General features: G+C 42.3%; 1 protein-coding gene across 1 annotated transcript in view; it reads right to left on the minus strand.

Moving 5' to 3' along the window:
* myt1lb (myelin transcription factor 1-like, b) overlaps window positions 1–15,454 on the minus strand; it is a 38,257-nt gene that overhangs the window by 11,794 nt on the left and 11,009 nt on the right. The window contains exons 5-9 of the mRNA XM_054614343.1: window positions 13,763–13,897; window positions 9,392–9,482; window positions 7,325–7,432; window positions 6,168–6,394; window positions 5,409–5,695 (exon numbers count right to left, since the gene is read on the minus strand). Coding sequence (XP_054470318.1) covers window positions 5,409–5,695; window positions 6,168–6,394; window positions 7,325–7,432; window positions 9,392–9,482; window positions 13,763–13,897 — 848 coding nt within the window. The remainder of the gene's footprint in view (window positions 1–5,408; window positions 5,696–6,167; window positions 6,395–7,324; window positions 7,433–9,391; window positions 9,483–13,762; window positions 13,898–15,454) is intronic.

Genomic DNA, 15,454 nt, shown 5'->3' on the forward strand with positions numbered 1-15,454 from the left:
GAAGTTTTTTTTAGATGTCTGGGATAGATGGATCAAGAACACCTGCAGTTCAAATATCTGAAACAACATTCCAATGTGTGTTTTTTTTTTGTCAGTCTAGGACAAATCATCGGACACTTTCGGTGTACAGCAGCAATGCGGTGTGACACTCTCAGAAGAGAGCCAACAGAAGAGCAGGTCATCAGTGCTCAAGGACGAGTGCCTGCCTCTGTGAACCCATCCTTCTCTCTCTCTCTCTCTCTCTCTTCTTTCCATCCCACTATTCTGCGCAGTCAAAAGGTTGTGTGTGTGCATGACTTTGTGTGTGTGTGTGTGTGTGTGAGAGCCTAATGTGAGTGGACATCACAGGGGGGCAGGGGCTGAGGGTTGGGGTTGGGGTTGGGGTTGAGAGCAGTGATGAGCAGCAGTGGCTGGAACTAGACTGCTGCAATCCCAAAAATAGAGGCACCACGATACTGTGTTCTGGAACTAAGTGGGCCACATCCAGCGCGACAGCCTTGAGTGTGGGCTTGTATCTGTACATCTGTACATCCACGCACGCCATGCCTGTTCTGTAATCTACATCCGGCTGTGCTGTATGCAGCCACAGTGCCCGCGCTGCCGTAAGGCTTATGTTTTAGAAGGCGTGTGCATGTGTTTGCGTCCTTGCTCTCATTAATGACCCTCCCTCTGACTCCCTTTTTCTCATCTCCCCTCTCCTCTTCATCCTCCTTGCTTTCTTTCTTTCACGAGTAGGAAAGCCTGCTCTAATGCTGATTCCAGCCGACAGTGTCCCTAGGGGTGGATTCTCCTGGTGTCTGAAGCCAAAACCTCTGTGACGCACATTGACTCAAATGCATGGGGGGTGGGGGGGGAATTCTGCAAGAACTGTGGCTGAACCAAGGACAAAAAAAATAGTAGAATACAATTGGCAGAAAAAACATCATTACTGCTGGGTCATTAGTGAAGAAAAATGTCTCACTTTGAATAATAAATGATGCTGTGAAAAGGTTTGGAATCATGCAAGACAAACAGATAAAGGATGGGCTGCTAGAGACAAAGACGGTTCATTATTGATGCCTGAGCAGGCACAACACAAACTGAGCTTTTACAGTAGCACCGCTCCACACAACTCTCTGCTGACTTCATTCCAGGAATTTTTATAAACATAAAAAATGGAATTCCACAAAAGAAGTACAGTTTTCCACATATGTATGTGTTATTTGAGTAAAAATGAAAATGCAATAATCCAATTTTCGTTTTCATTCTCACATACTCGTATGGGCGTTCTATGACATTATTAAAATGAAAATGGAAAAGCTGCTTGACCTTTTGACTTTCAAAGTCTTACCCCACCGTACAGTTGACAATGTTCAAATTTCCAATCAAAGTCTAAATGCAATTTAAATGATGTAACCTTATTTCCCACTTATGCTAGAAATATTTAAGTCAAAATAAAAATTTCTAACATTAATTTGCAAATGAAAACAGCCATTGTCGTATCGTTTTCAAAGACTTAACCTGTTGCACAGCAGGGTACAACTTTGAAAATGAAATGTCAAAAACCATTCCATTTTGTTTTAATGTGGTCATAGAACGTCAATGAGTATGTAAAGTTTGGAACTTGTTTTTTTAAATTATTATTATTTTCAAGTTTAAATCTTCATTTTAAAAGTCCCTAATGGGCTTCCATACAATGATGTAGCTGTCTATCTTTCAAACACACACTATGAAAACTCCAGTAAAAGTTAAATTGTAGGTTTGGCTAGGAATTGGAAAAAAACGAGAGATGGAGGCAGAGGATGAGTAATGAGTAGAGGACTGTAAGAACAATAGAAACAGTCTTTGTAAAATAAAGGTCAGGCCTCCTCTCCTCCTTGTGAATATGCTCAGCAGACCGCTCTCTCCTCCTCAGCCATTGTTTTGTGTGTCACCGTCCAGTTAAGGTGACCCACCCCTTCGTATCGAATTAACGAGGATGATGTGTGAAGATGCAGCCCACCTCCGTCATGAGAGACCACCCCTTCTCGCACTGGCCCTCCCGTAACCCCCTGACCTCTGTTGCCATGGAGACCCTGGGAGAAAAAGGGCCATAGCGTGAGAGGTCAGTTCAACATTACATCTGCCCACCTATTCCAGGTCTTAAAATAAAAGCAGCCTCGCGCCCCGTCTTCCTCTTTGGCCTTTTCTTCGCTCCGTTGGCTTTCTCTCTGCGCTCACCATTGTCCTCCCTCCTCCTCATGTATTCTCTAGAGGGACGACTCAATTCTTCTAGAAACAAGCCGTTTGCCCAAAGTACACATTCATGGATGCCTGTTCATGTCTTTGAGTGAAGTTCGTTTGTTGTTTATGAGGATGTCCATGGAATGTGTGCTGGCTTTGCTCAGTGAAAGAACAGCTTCTCTTAAGCTGAGGGTTTAAAACGTTGTACTTGTTAGCCTTCTGTTAAAGAATGTCTTACTATTTTAAAAAATACAGACAAAAGATGTCATCCTTTACATTACATTCCATTGTAACCACTGGAATAGGAGTGGATTAGGTGCGCTATAACTTCCTTCCGGGCTATAATGGTCCTCACACATCCACGATAACAGAATGAAAATTCCCCGTCTGTGATAAATACTGTGCTATATTCAGTCTCTGTTTCAACAACATGCTAGCATTTATCTTATTTTGTGTTATTGTGGTTATATGAATGTAACCTACGTTAGACCTTCCCGTTCATACAGCTGCTTGCCTCCATTTGTGTTTTTTAACCAGAGTAGAAATGTAGTCTTTGAAAGGCTAAACGGCAAAAAATTGTGTAAAAACATTGTGGGGATTTTTTTTCAATTCATTTTGACTTTTGGACTCTGAGCTGCTTACAGAGACAAGGATAGCCGAGTGTGTTTGAGAGAGAGGAGAGGAGAGAAGGCTGAAGCTGACAAACAAGTCGAACAAAAAACGACAATGGAAACGTTGCAAATCTCTGCTCTGCCAGCGTCCACAAAGAGCAGCCAGAGCAAAACTCCCACCATGATGAGCAATGAAGCCTCAGTCATGGAGCTTTTGCTAAGGCAACAGAATATAAACATGACAGTCGTTGGTGGAAAGACTGTACGAGTGCTGATTTATCTGATTTATTGAGTTTAGCATGCCTTTGTGTTAAATAGTGCTAACTGCCTATATTATGGAAGCTGTGCCATATGTGCCTTCATTCCATAGCTTTTTATGTATATGTGCTTACTTCTCCATCTTTTTTGGGGGGAAACATTTTTGTATATCTTTGTTTTTCTTGAAGTTATATCAGTAGGGGCAATTTGGACTTGTGAACTCAGATTAATTTGGCATTCAGGTAACACACCACTCATAATTTAGTTTTGATGAAAACTCAACTTCTGGCATTTGCTCCTGGTGCTCTTCACCACTGTTTTTGGGTAATAGTAATAGCAAGAGTAACAAGTGACGCATTTTCTTTTTAAATAAGTGCTCTGAAGTGGATCTTATTTATGCAGAATGCTTCATGTGGATTTGGAAAAGTGACTCATAACTATTTGGAACCGTAACTGATAAATATTTAAAGAAACTTGAAAGAAACTTGAAAAGTGTGAAATTTGAGAATGGAATTTGGTGTGTTGGTAGGCTGCAGAATGAGTGTTTATGCAAAAGAAACAATCTCAGAGGTTTAGAGCAGAAAATGACACTTTGGTGGAATAAATTTGACGAGCAGGCTGAGACGGAGAAACAGACGGGTAGACAGACTGAAAAAACAAGGAGGCGCGAAGAGATGTGTGTGTGTGAAGCTTCATTCAGACATAGAAAGGAACAGCGTATGCCACGAGGTGAGGTGTTGAGATGAAAGAGGAAGAAAAAAAGAAAACCCTCTGAAGTCTCTGTCTTCCCATCCTGCCCCTTGAGCATCCTGTCCGTCTGGCCCAGAAGCAGCAGAAGGACAGACAATGAAATGAGGTGTAGGACCGGAGGAAGTCCTGACTGCTTCAGGCATTTGTTCCCGCCAACTTCATTCCGTTCCACTTTTCTTTGGAAGTGCGTTGCTTTTGGCTTTTTTCCCCCTTTCCCCTCCCTCCTTCCTCCTCTCCTTCCTCCTCATCTCCTCACCTTCCGCACTGTGACATTTAGAAACCTCCCACCAAAAAAAGGGCTTCCTTTGCTTTCTTTCTTTCTTTTTTTTTTTTATTCTATCACCCTCGCTCTCATTCTCTGGCCGTCTCCGCCGTCAACATTAGCATTAAGCCAGCACTAGCCCTCTGCTGATCTCTCTCTCTCTCTCTGGCCCCCGTTTTTTCCAGCTCAGCATCTGGGTACAGATAATACGGAAACACCGTCAGCTTATCTGCTCAGAAATGACACGCTGGGCTCACGCCGTGTCAAGCGGCGCCTCGTCCTGCTCCTATCTGATCCCCAGACGGAAAATAAAAAAGTGCCCTGCTGAGCCCCGAGTGTAAGACACAGCCCCTGGATCTTTAATGGAATGTGTGTGTGAAATCTCCCTATGTTTGTCAGTTCTCACTGCCAGCGTTAGTATAATGAAGGAAGCACAGAGATAATCCGCCAGTGGATTTAGTTGACTGCAGCAGGAGGCCAGAGTCTTACAGAGGGGAAGTGAATTCACTGTGCGTAAAGGTAACACTTTATAACATGGTTGTTATTTTACTGTTAACAAACAATGAAACCATAATTAATAATGTTTACATATTATTAGTAATGCTAGAATTGATGTTATTTTACCAGTTTATTGTTACACATATAACATTTTATATGATACCTTTAAGGAATTGTTTGTAAAACATATATAAACATGGCGGTCCTCTCAGTGGTTGTAAACGGTCTAAAAACATCTGGATGGCTTTTATATCGTTGCGACTTATGATTATAATATTTTGAATGGTTAATTCATATTTTGTAAAGCATCTCTAAACGTTATTTAAATAGATTTAAATAGTTAATACTTAAAAATAGCTTCTGGTCCATCTATCTATTCAATGCTTTCAGAAATCATTTGGTAATCATTTACAAATAGTGAATATGTTAAATAAAATCTTATTAAATAGTTAACTAATCTAATCAGAATGTAACTGTTATTGTCTCTTATCAGCTATGTTACGATATATAATTCAGAAACAAATGATTTCATATCACACAAACTAGTAATAAAAAACAAACGTTGTAATTGTATGTTTTAATAATAATGATCAACTATTATAAGTTATCACTTCATTATTTGTTAACAGTAAAATAACTATTCAACTAAGTCAAATGAACATTTAGTAATGATAGTAAAAATAAAGTGTTACCTATATAACTTCCTGTCATTTAAACAATAAGAGTGCTCTGCTCAACCAAAGCACAAACTCACCAGTATACACCTGTTAGTGTCACTTAGGTGGACAGATTGTAGTATATAAAGAGAACCCTCCCGTCCCTCCTACCGGTGAGCACAGATCCTGGGGCTTCCCCCCCATGCCGTGGGGCATCTCCCGGCAGCGCGTGGACAGGTTGAGGATGGCGGTGGCTGCCATGTGGGCGGCCTCCATGTCGTGGCTGAAGTCGAAGCTGCTCTTGCTGCAGGTGCTGCTGGCGCTGCTGCCTCCGCCCCCTCGGCCCCCTCCCGGGCCCCCTCCTCCACCTCCGCAGCTCAAGCTGCTGCCGCTGCTGCTGGGGGCGTAGGTGCTGGTAGTGCTGCTGGCCGAGCTGGAGGTCTTGCAGTAACGCTTGGCTGTTCAAGATATTCGGAATGAAAAGAGGGCAGCGTGCATTTTGATCTATACTTAGATGATTTATTAACCTTTTTTCTTTTTTTCATTCATAAATGTAAATTAAGTTGAGGTGGGTTTACCCATCAGTGTACCCCTGATGAAACCTGCCAAATACTACCCACATTTTAGGATCTCTGAAAGATATCTTGAACTAACTTCTGAAGAAGATTGCTTTCTCTGTCAATTTTTAAGAATTTCTTAGATGCATTAAACATGAAACATTAAAAAAAGGTCTATAACATTTGGTATTTTATTTGACAATCTAATCCAAATCTGAAATAATATCCAACGTCAGAGGATTCCCAAAAACATATTCGGACCCTAAAATGTATTTTCTTGATACAGCCCAAAGGAATCTTCATAATATTCTATGCACACATAAGTTTACTCAGTCAAATAATAGGAGATGAAGAAGTTGACATGAAACGGTACCGTCGTATCCTTTGGGGGAGGAGTCTCTTTGCCCGTGGACTTTGGGTGCGATGGCCCGTTTCCCGTACACTTGGTGGTTGCTACTGCCGTCGAAGGCGCTGTAGTCGAAGCTGGTCTTGGAGTACTTCTCCAGCTCCTTGGCCAGGTTGGAGCGGGGCGTGCTGGTGGAAACATTGTTCTTGTAACCATACTGTGGATAGTCCAGTTGTTTGACAAAGCACATAGGCCTGGAAAATAAATGACGAGGGGGTGGAAGTTGGACTGAGGCATTCAATATTGCCCAAGGGAAGGAGAGGGGAACTTGGGGTTTGATTAAAAGAAATGGTCGGATGCAGGGGAAGGGGCAGCCTGTAATACTCCAGGATTAGAACATGGAGGATGATGCTGGTAGATGGTACAGTAGAGCTGGGGAAACTCTTTTATAAACCATAGCATGGATGTTTTCTTCCTCTTGCTTGGTAAAGAAAAGCAGCTACAAGTGTTTTTTATGCCTTGTCAATAAAAAAAACGGTCAAAATTGAATTTCCACATTCCTTTTATTACACTTGCATTCTTCTGATGTGCTTTTATCATCTGATATGCATTCATGTCCTCAATCTAAGACCAGGAAGAAATGGAAATGTATGATCGTGTGCTGCTGATGTTCAGTTGGATATAAATATAAAATGTACAATTACTTATGACTTTTCATCATAGTGGTTTCATGACTATCAAAGCAGCCCTCATTGAAGAAAGCTCTGCCTCCGCTGTGATGAATGAGGCCAATTTTGTTCGAATCTAATAAAACGATCCGCCTTCAATAGCGAGAACGGAAATAACATGCAGTCTCTTGGAAGTATTCTCGTGGGACGGGAGAACATAAACATAAAACAAAAAAGGGGAGACTTAAAGAACCTCAATGGCTTTCACAAAATACAGAGAAAGAAACAGAGCAAAACATTCCCACATGATTGACAAACCGTTCCCTACGTGGTGAGTATTACATCACATTACACCTTAACACAAAATAGTGATTCAGCATCTATTTTAACAACTTTGCAAAAATAGACCACATTTAATATGCACTGGAAGCTGTAGAATGACATATTATAGCCCATATTATTGCTGCAAACAACATAGAGTGTCATCATCACATGAGAGTGAAGGGAGAATACTACCTTAGGACTCGGTCAGAGGCCAGGTTGGTCTTGGGGCCGTCGCAGCCCGTGTGCTTCTCCTGGACTTTGGCCAGCTTCTCGGCTGCAGCGATGGGACATCCTGACAGACTGAGATGAGAAAGCCTCTTGAGTTGTTTGTTGGAACTCACATCTCAATGTCACATTGAACGCACATGCTGTAAAATGTTTGGCTCCTTAAGGGTTCTTTGTCAGCCAGTGCACATCTATCACATTTTTTTTTTTTCATTTTCATCTATTTGATACACGCTACAATAACCCAAAATATTTGCATCAGAAGAACAGTCTTGCAGCTCCAGAGAGGCTGCCAATTCCAAAAAAAACAAACACATTTAAGATTGCCAAAACATATGAAAATTCTAAAACAAATAACAACAAAGGAAAGGTGTTGCAGGAAGCCAAAATAAATGCATTAAAATCAAACAAGCTGCAAATGCAGAAACACATAAAAAAAACCTAATAACAACTGCAACAACAAAGAGCTGCATATCCAGGCAACACAACAGAAGTCCTCCAGGCCTCGAGGGGGGGGAGCGCCGAGTGGAACGGCTTGATTTCTGACCCGAGAGAGAGAAAGAGAGAGAGAGAGAGAGAGATAGAGAAACCAAACAAGCGGAAAGAATAGTGGAGTGAGGAGGCGACCTAAAAAGGAACATATTCTTTTTTTACATTTGGCCTTAGTCTTTAAGTATAGCAATGTTCATTTGAGGCCAAAAGTAAAAAAAAATGAATATGAACCGTTTTATGTCGCCTCTTTTCTCCACTCTCCTGCTTCATATGCAGACACTGACTGGATATGCAGTGTTTGCATTTGTTTTGGCGGTGTGTGTGTTCGCATGTTGTCACTCCAGATGGAAATGTCTGAGGCCGCTTTGGCCCGTTTGCCCTGGTCGGCCGCCGTACTTTTAACACTTAAAAAATAATAACACAATTGGCAACAGCTTGCGTGTTTCTGGTTGAACGGCTTGAAGTAATTCTCTGAATAGATATTCCCATATGGACAAATGTCATAAAAAAAAGAAAAAAAAAAGTGCATTTGTTTCTTACAAACACACACAAACACACTCTCACAAACACTTGGGCTCTACACCTAAAGTATGTTCCAATAACACTGACTTCCTGTAAGACATCCTTGTGACAGTGAACTGACCGAATGTCACTAAAGTTCATGTTGTTATCCTTAACCCCGGTCATTCTCCATCCAGCCTGTCAACCACCAGTGTCGGGCCGCGCTGAAAAAAATGATCTTTGACAATGGCCTGAAGCCTGTGTAGGGTTGTGCTCATGAACACCTGTCTTCAGAGGTGCATGACTGTGCTCAGGTGTGAGAGTGTGTATCGGGTTGGGAAGCGTGCGCTGGCATATGGAGGTTTATATCGTCTCTTTTTAGTGAAAGTGGAGGTTTATGGCGCGTGTCCATGCGCGTGTCTATTTTGCGCCCGTCTCTGATGGCGCAGCACTGAGGCATTCTGGTCCTCCCAGGTCTGCACCTCTCCTGTCACCCTGGCTGAGCGGCAGAGAGGTGCTAATGGCTACTGCTGTGCCCCAACTCCCTGAGCATCTGCTGCCGGGTGACACTCCTCTCTCAGTGTCACCTCACCCCGTCTGACAGCCCCGGCGACGGCGCCCCCTGCTATTTCGGTTTCTCCCTCCAAAACCTGCACCTGATGGATGTCGTTTTTTGTTTTTTTTTTGGTTGCAGGAAGCTGATAAATGATTTATTCTGCGGAGGGTGTGAATTGCTGCATTCTAATCAGTCTCGGTTACACCGTGGGGATTGCTAAGCAGCTCAACTACTTTAATTATTCCCTTCCAACCCAACATAAGCAGCAAGACTTGTCCACACACACAAAAGTAATGTGTTAAAGAGACAAAAAGAATGGTTTTTTGACAATAACTGAACAGAACGATGATGTGGGGGTGTGGGGGGGAAATTATGAACTGAGGATGAAAAAATGATATCATCAAAACAAAAAGTCCCACGGTGATAAAAAAAAAATAGGAGGGTGCAACATGGACAGTGCCATATATGGGCAGGCTGTCACTTACCTTCTGTGGGAGTTTCTGTTGCTATTGACATGGCCGCGTCCCGTGCAGCCAGGCGTAGGACACTTAAGAACATTCTCATACATAGCCACGACTTCACGCAGACAGGAGACAGGAGTGAAAGACAGGGAAGGTTAGGAGCCCCTTACAATCACGCACGAGCTCTATTAGTGTGTGAGGAGCTTGGCATTATAAACATCATTAAGAAATGAGCCTGCGTGAACCCAAATGACCCCTTCTTCATTTTAATGAACACTAGTTTGAGAGGGCAGGCAAGGTTTCCCACCATATTGCTTCCACTTATCCGGCCTTTCAAATTAGTATTCATGGAATAGGGACAGTCATGAATAAAAAGATGTCATTTGAGTTTAACAGGACAGAGCCGGCAAGAGACGGAAATGGAGGGAAATGTTGGGGCATGCAGAGAGCCGAGTGACCAACGGTTAGCAATCATGCAAAACACGAGCCTTGAAATCAATGGAGGAAGCGGACACATGGCATATAGCTCCTTGATAGACTGAGCTTTGTTATCAGCCGCACGTTGTTAGGGTAGATAGCGCGGTCTTCAATAGCATTTACCATTAAAACAGTCCATAACCGTCTCAGATCCCCTCGGCAACCAGCCAATTAGATTAATGATCTATGGATGTCCGAGAGGAGCCGCCGGAGCACCGCAGGCGCCCGGGAAGAGGTCGTCTCCAAATCAGCGGCGCGCACGGGGCCAAACCCCATCGGCACCGGCTTCATCATTATCACCCCCTTAAACTTTAACCCCTCATCATCCTCCTTCCCTCACATACTAATTGCCGTTCGGTGCAGGTAATTGGACACAAGCCTGCCACCTCGACATGCCACAAGCCAATACATTATGCATATCCCCAGCTTTGCCCTGTCCTCTGCAAAGAGACACACATATAGAGAGGCGAGAAATGAAATCAGTGGGAGTGGTTCAGCGGGCACGGACGGAACTGTCGGGATGCTGAGAAAAGAATAATACGAGGGAACAGTGTGGCTCCCTGAGCCTCGCATGTAACAAAGGTAATTCGCTTTAAAGACCAAAAACAAAGACTCCCATGTGAGCCGATTAATATTTTAGCATTGCACAGAAAAGAGCCACAAAGAGCAAACAGGAATAGGAATGAATGAATTTAAGATATAATTTAATCGTCAGTTTTCACATTTCCCAAGGAACGGTCTGGTTGCGCTGTGTGATTTGCCAATTAAATGAAGCCACTGCATTAATAATACATGGTCCATTCAGTACAGCAAACGTGTTAATAGGGGACAGAGACTTGTCCAGTGATGCTGATAGGTTTTCAGTGTAATGAGTCCCCGGGACCCACAGGTGGTCATTTGAGTTGGTCCCAGATAAAATGTGTGTTTTTAGACAAATTGCATTGTTAAACTTTGTGTTTGATGTTATATGGTAATATATATATATATATATTATTATTCTTATTATTATATAAAAAGAACATCTAAAAGAAAAGTCCAAACGTTCGATCAGGAGAGCTGCATTCATTCTTTCTAGACCCTGATCTCTGATGATGCCACAGTGTGAACAGCAAATCTGTGTTATGATCAGCAGGAGGAGAGCTAGTAACCTTAGCAGCGCCTGAGCTAAAAGCTAACGTACGGAGGTTTCCTTTGAGCTACATTATCAGTGAAAAATGATTATTGGAGTAAGGTTTATTATAACGTTATCATGATGTGTTCAATGTAATCCTGTAAAATGTAGTTTTTGGTCAAAAACATCAATAAATCCAGTAGTTTGAAGATGTTTTCACAACAACATAAATAGATATTAAAAATGAAAAAAAAAAAACTTGCTAACACTAGCTCTAAGCAGCTTGTTATACATAATTAAACTACTAATTGTTAAATCAATAAAAAAACAATAAGAATCATTCATTTTCTTATCATTTGAAAAGTATGTTTTTATGCATTTTTTAAAGTTATATTTGCTCCCTTTTTGGTCCTGCTGATCCGATCTGTGACTCAAAACCATGATACCATCCAAATCGTGGGCTTTGGATCTATTGCCACCTTACCTACCACCGTGCCAAATTCAAATGTAATACTTTAAAGATACTTTTTGAAATCCACATGAACCACTCTTCACATCGGCATTATTTAGATCCACCAAACATCACTCATTTAAAAAAGAAAAAGCTGGTTCGCCTGTCCTTCATGCTGTTTCCCTCTTCCAAAACAGTGGTGAGAACTCTGGGGGCAGTGCCAGGAGTTGAGTTTTCATTCAAACTAAATTATGACTAGTGTGTTAACTGCATGCCAAATTGCAACATTGGCTTGTTATACATCATATTTATCTGAATCTGTTTATGTTACAGTTCCTGAAATTTGGCAGAACAATCAATCAAATACTATACTTTTATCAGGAAATATGTATATACTTTGGGGGACAGCCTAGGGCTCCTTAAACCACTAATTTTGTCCTTTTTTCCATTTTCAAAGGGCCAGTAATAACAAATATGACATCTACTTTCACCTTTCAATCATCTTTATCTGTTGTGCACCATTTTGTGTGCACCCCTACCAAACATCATGGCTGTAGGAGTTATGTGGCTAAAGATATAGAAACCTACCAGAGAAGTTATGTAGGTGGCGAAAATGACAACATTCCCAAGGTAAGAAAACCCTCAAAATTCAGCCAAAATATTTTAAAGAACCTTTATTTTATCTCAAACTGCATATACATAAGGTAAACAAAAACCTCCATCGGATTTGGCACTGAATGACCCGGCAGACAAGCTGCATGTGTGACATGAGCTCATCTTTACCTCTAAAGTGATGAGTCATAAACTTTGTATGAGACTATTGTCCACGTATTAACAGAAACCGCAACGTAATGCAGAGACCTATGGAAAACTCAAGCCACCTAAAGCAGGTCACCTTTTAACAGCGAGACTGCGTGTGTGTGTGTGTGTGTGTGTGTGTGTGTGTGTGTGTGTGTGTGTGTGTGTGTGTGTGTGTGTGTGCGTGTGTGCGTGCGTGCGTGTGCGTGTGTGTGTGTGTGTGTGTGTATGTGTTTCACTCTCAAGTGTCCTTTGAAGGAGAAGAAGTACTGAAGTTGACGGGGCAAAGATCCAAAGGAGAACTCTGTGTGATACAAAGCATCCTGTGCAGCATTAGCGGTATCATTTCCCCCAAAAAGTCAGCCCCATCAACACAATCGAGGCATGGGAGGAGGAACAGAGACATCGTATTCCGAAATCTCCAGTGACAATCAATTCAAGCCCATTCCAAATTCCATTTTGGGGCTCTTGATCCCGGTCAAGGTCAACTGCTCTGAGTCATTTCACATTTCTTGGAGAGAAGCGCATCTCAGGTAAGAACCAGAGCCGTCTGTGACACTGCTGGTCTTTACAAGCCTGGCTTTAATGGCAACTAATTTCTTTGCCATTATTAAAAACCCTCTTTTATTTTGATTGCGGTCTGGGTCCCGACCGATCATAACTTGATTTTCACGCTGCAGTCAATGAAACGTGTAAATGGGCTTTTATTGAGAAGTTTGCACAAGGTGAACGACACTAAATAGCCGGGGTGAGATCTCGAAATGGAAAAAATGTACTATTCATTCCAAGGCTAATGTTTATTGCCACTTCACTTGATCCGTGGCTCAGAGATATGATACAGCCTGTCTATTCAACAGAATTTAATTAACCAAGGACTACAAATAAATGAATGGGGGTTTATGGCATTGGTGGCTGTGGCAGGCTCGGTGTTATCAAGATCTGCAAGCAATCTCAGGTTTTGGTTGTAAAAATGTAATGTTCAGGCTCAATCAACTCTACACAAATGAGTGGAACACAAAAGCATGGCAACCTTCTTCTCGTCAGTCAAACCATGCTGTGAAGAAGCATGCAACCCCGTACATCCCCTACAATGATGAAACCAAAAACAGTGGATGGGATTATCATATGCTCTCAATCACTGTTAGCCAATCTGCTGGAGGTCTCATGCAGTCGAGTAAGTCGCTGATTGACAGTTCCTGACCATCCCATCAACTGCTGTGTCGCCGCTACTGACACATAACAGAGTCCTCATTTCCCACCTTATCACCACGGTACACTAGGCAGGCAATCCACAAGCAAAAACCACGGCCCCATGCAAAAGGTCACAAGAGAAGTGCAGCTGTGACCCGTCTGACCCCCCACCCCCACCCCCGCTGAAATATCAAACACGGTCGCACGACGGCGAGCACACAGCACACACAGCGAGCCAGACACGCAGCAGTGATAGCGGGAAACATGCTGATTTCCTGCACATCAAAGAACGTGAAGGCCACAGGTGGGGGGGGGAATGAACCCGACCGGTTGGTTTTTTGCCCGGGCGTGTGACCGGAGCGCTTACTTTCTGGTGGCACCCTGTCTTTGTGCGGACAGCCGGACAGGCTCCGGTGGTGGGGGTACAGGCCCGTCACGTGACCCGTGCCGTCGCAGCCCGGTGTCGGACACCGGCTCTCCTTCTTGTCCGCACGTGAGGCGTCTGTGGGCAGAGAGTCATATTGAGGTGAACACAGGTGTGATGCAACACTGTGGCACAGGTTGGGGCCGGCACTGTGGCAAACAGATCCCAGTTACAGTGTACCATGCCAATATTTTACAAAACCATTCATATCAGCAGCAATGAAAAATGATGACAGTCTGGCAGTCCGTCTGAGCTAAAGTGTTAGCCTAAGCCACTGTAAGCTATTTCTTTTTGAGTTTCCTTTCAGCAAAATGCTCTGACTGAATTAACGTGATCTCTGGTGAACCGTTACTCAGTGGTTATTGTGAAAGGTAAGAACTGAAGTAGTGGATCTGGTCTGCGCTGCCTTTGTCAGATTGAAAGGACTTAAGACCCTCTGTGCACTCTTTGCTTTAAATATGTCCGTCAGACTAAACATGATAGGTTGATGCCTTTATTCCCCGAGCTAAAAGATCAGAAAAGTTGACCTGACCTCTAAAAAACCCTCTTTTGGCAGTGCAATATTCGCTTTTTGTAATTCGCTTTTCGCTTTCTGTAATATTGTAATAAATAAAACAGAAAATCGTGTGTAAAGGCCTCAATAGCTATGATACAAGGAAAGGCAAATATACATTATGTTGACAGCTGAGCACAGTTGTCATCAGTAAGGGCCGATGTTGAAGAACGTGTGTCATTTCCTTTTTTATTCACTTTTAAAAATCTTATTTTGAACATTTAATTAATAATTAGATAAGGCATTGCTCTTTTTATTGCATGAGTAAGTATATGGTCTATATCAATGACAACTGAACGGGTGTTAAGAATATTACATTGAATACAACAACACTTTACATAGCATTTCTATCAGTTGCATTTGACTACCATTCATTTAGAAAGCTTGACTCCACAACCTCGACTATTGCAACTAAAGACATTTGAATATTAAGTGGATTTCTTATTCATACGGCATTATTTATTGCTAAGCTTATTTGAAGTGATGGCATGAAGACAAAGACAATAATTGGCTTGCTGACAGATCTTTTGATCGTGAACTTTGTTTACTGTGATGAAAATGTTGAAGATTTGTGAATTATCATAACTCTCGGTTAGTGACCTTCACCAAAAAGGAATTCGTCTTTCAGTTTAGATTCAATTAAGACTGTGTCATATTTCTCTTCATTAAACCACTCATGCCTTCTCACAACAGTTTGTTGAGCTGACACACACACACACACACACACACACACACACACACACACACACACACACACACACACACACACACACACACACACACACACACACACACACACACACACACACACACACACACACACACACACACACACACACACTGGATTAGATCGTCTTTCCCTTCCAAAAACCTGTACTCCTATTTCTTTGAAACCCAGATCAGATATAGTTACCACCAAAAAGCAGCAGTGCCAACCGGTGCCAACCGGTGTTGTTTCTGCAAACGTAACCGTTCACCTTTAAAACACTTTGTCTGTCAAACAAGGTCAAGAGTCCTTCTGACAGTCAACATGCAGTGGTCTTTGTAGGAAACAGTTAACATTACCATTTTAAATGAAGATT

Source organism: Anoplopoma fimbria, chromosome 15 (genome assembly GCF_027596085.1).
Source record: "Anoplopoma fimbria isolate UVic2021 breed Golden Eagle Sablefish chromosome 15, Afim_UVic_2022, whole genome shotgun sequence".
Classification (NCBI taxonomy): domain Eukaryota; kingdom Metazoa; phylum Chordata; class Actinopteri; order Perciformes; family Anoplopomatidae; genus Anoplopoma; species Anoplopoma fimbria.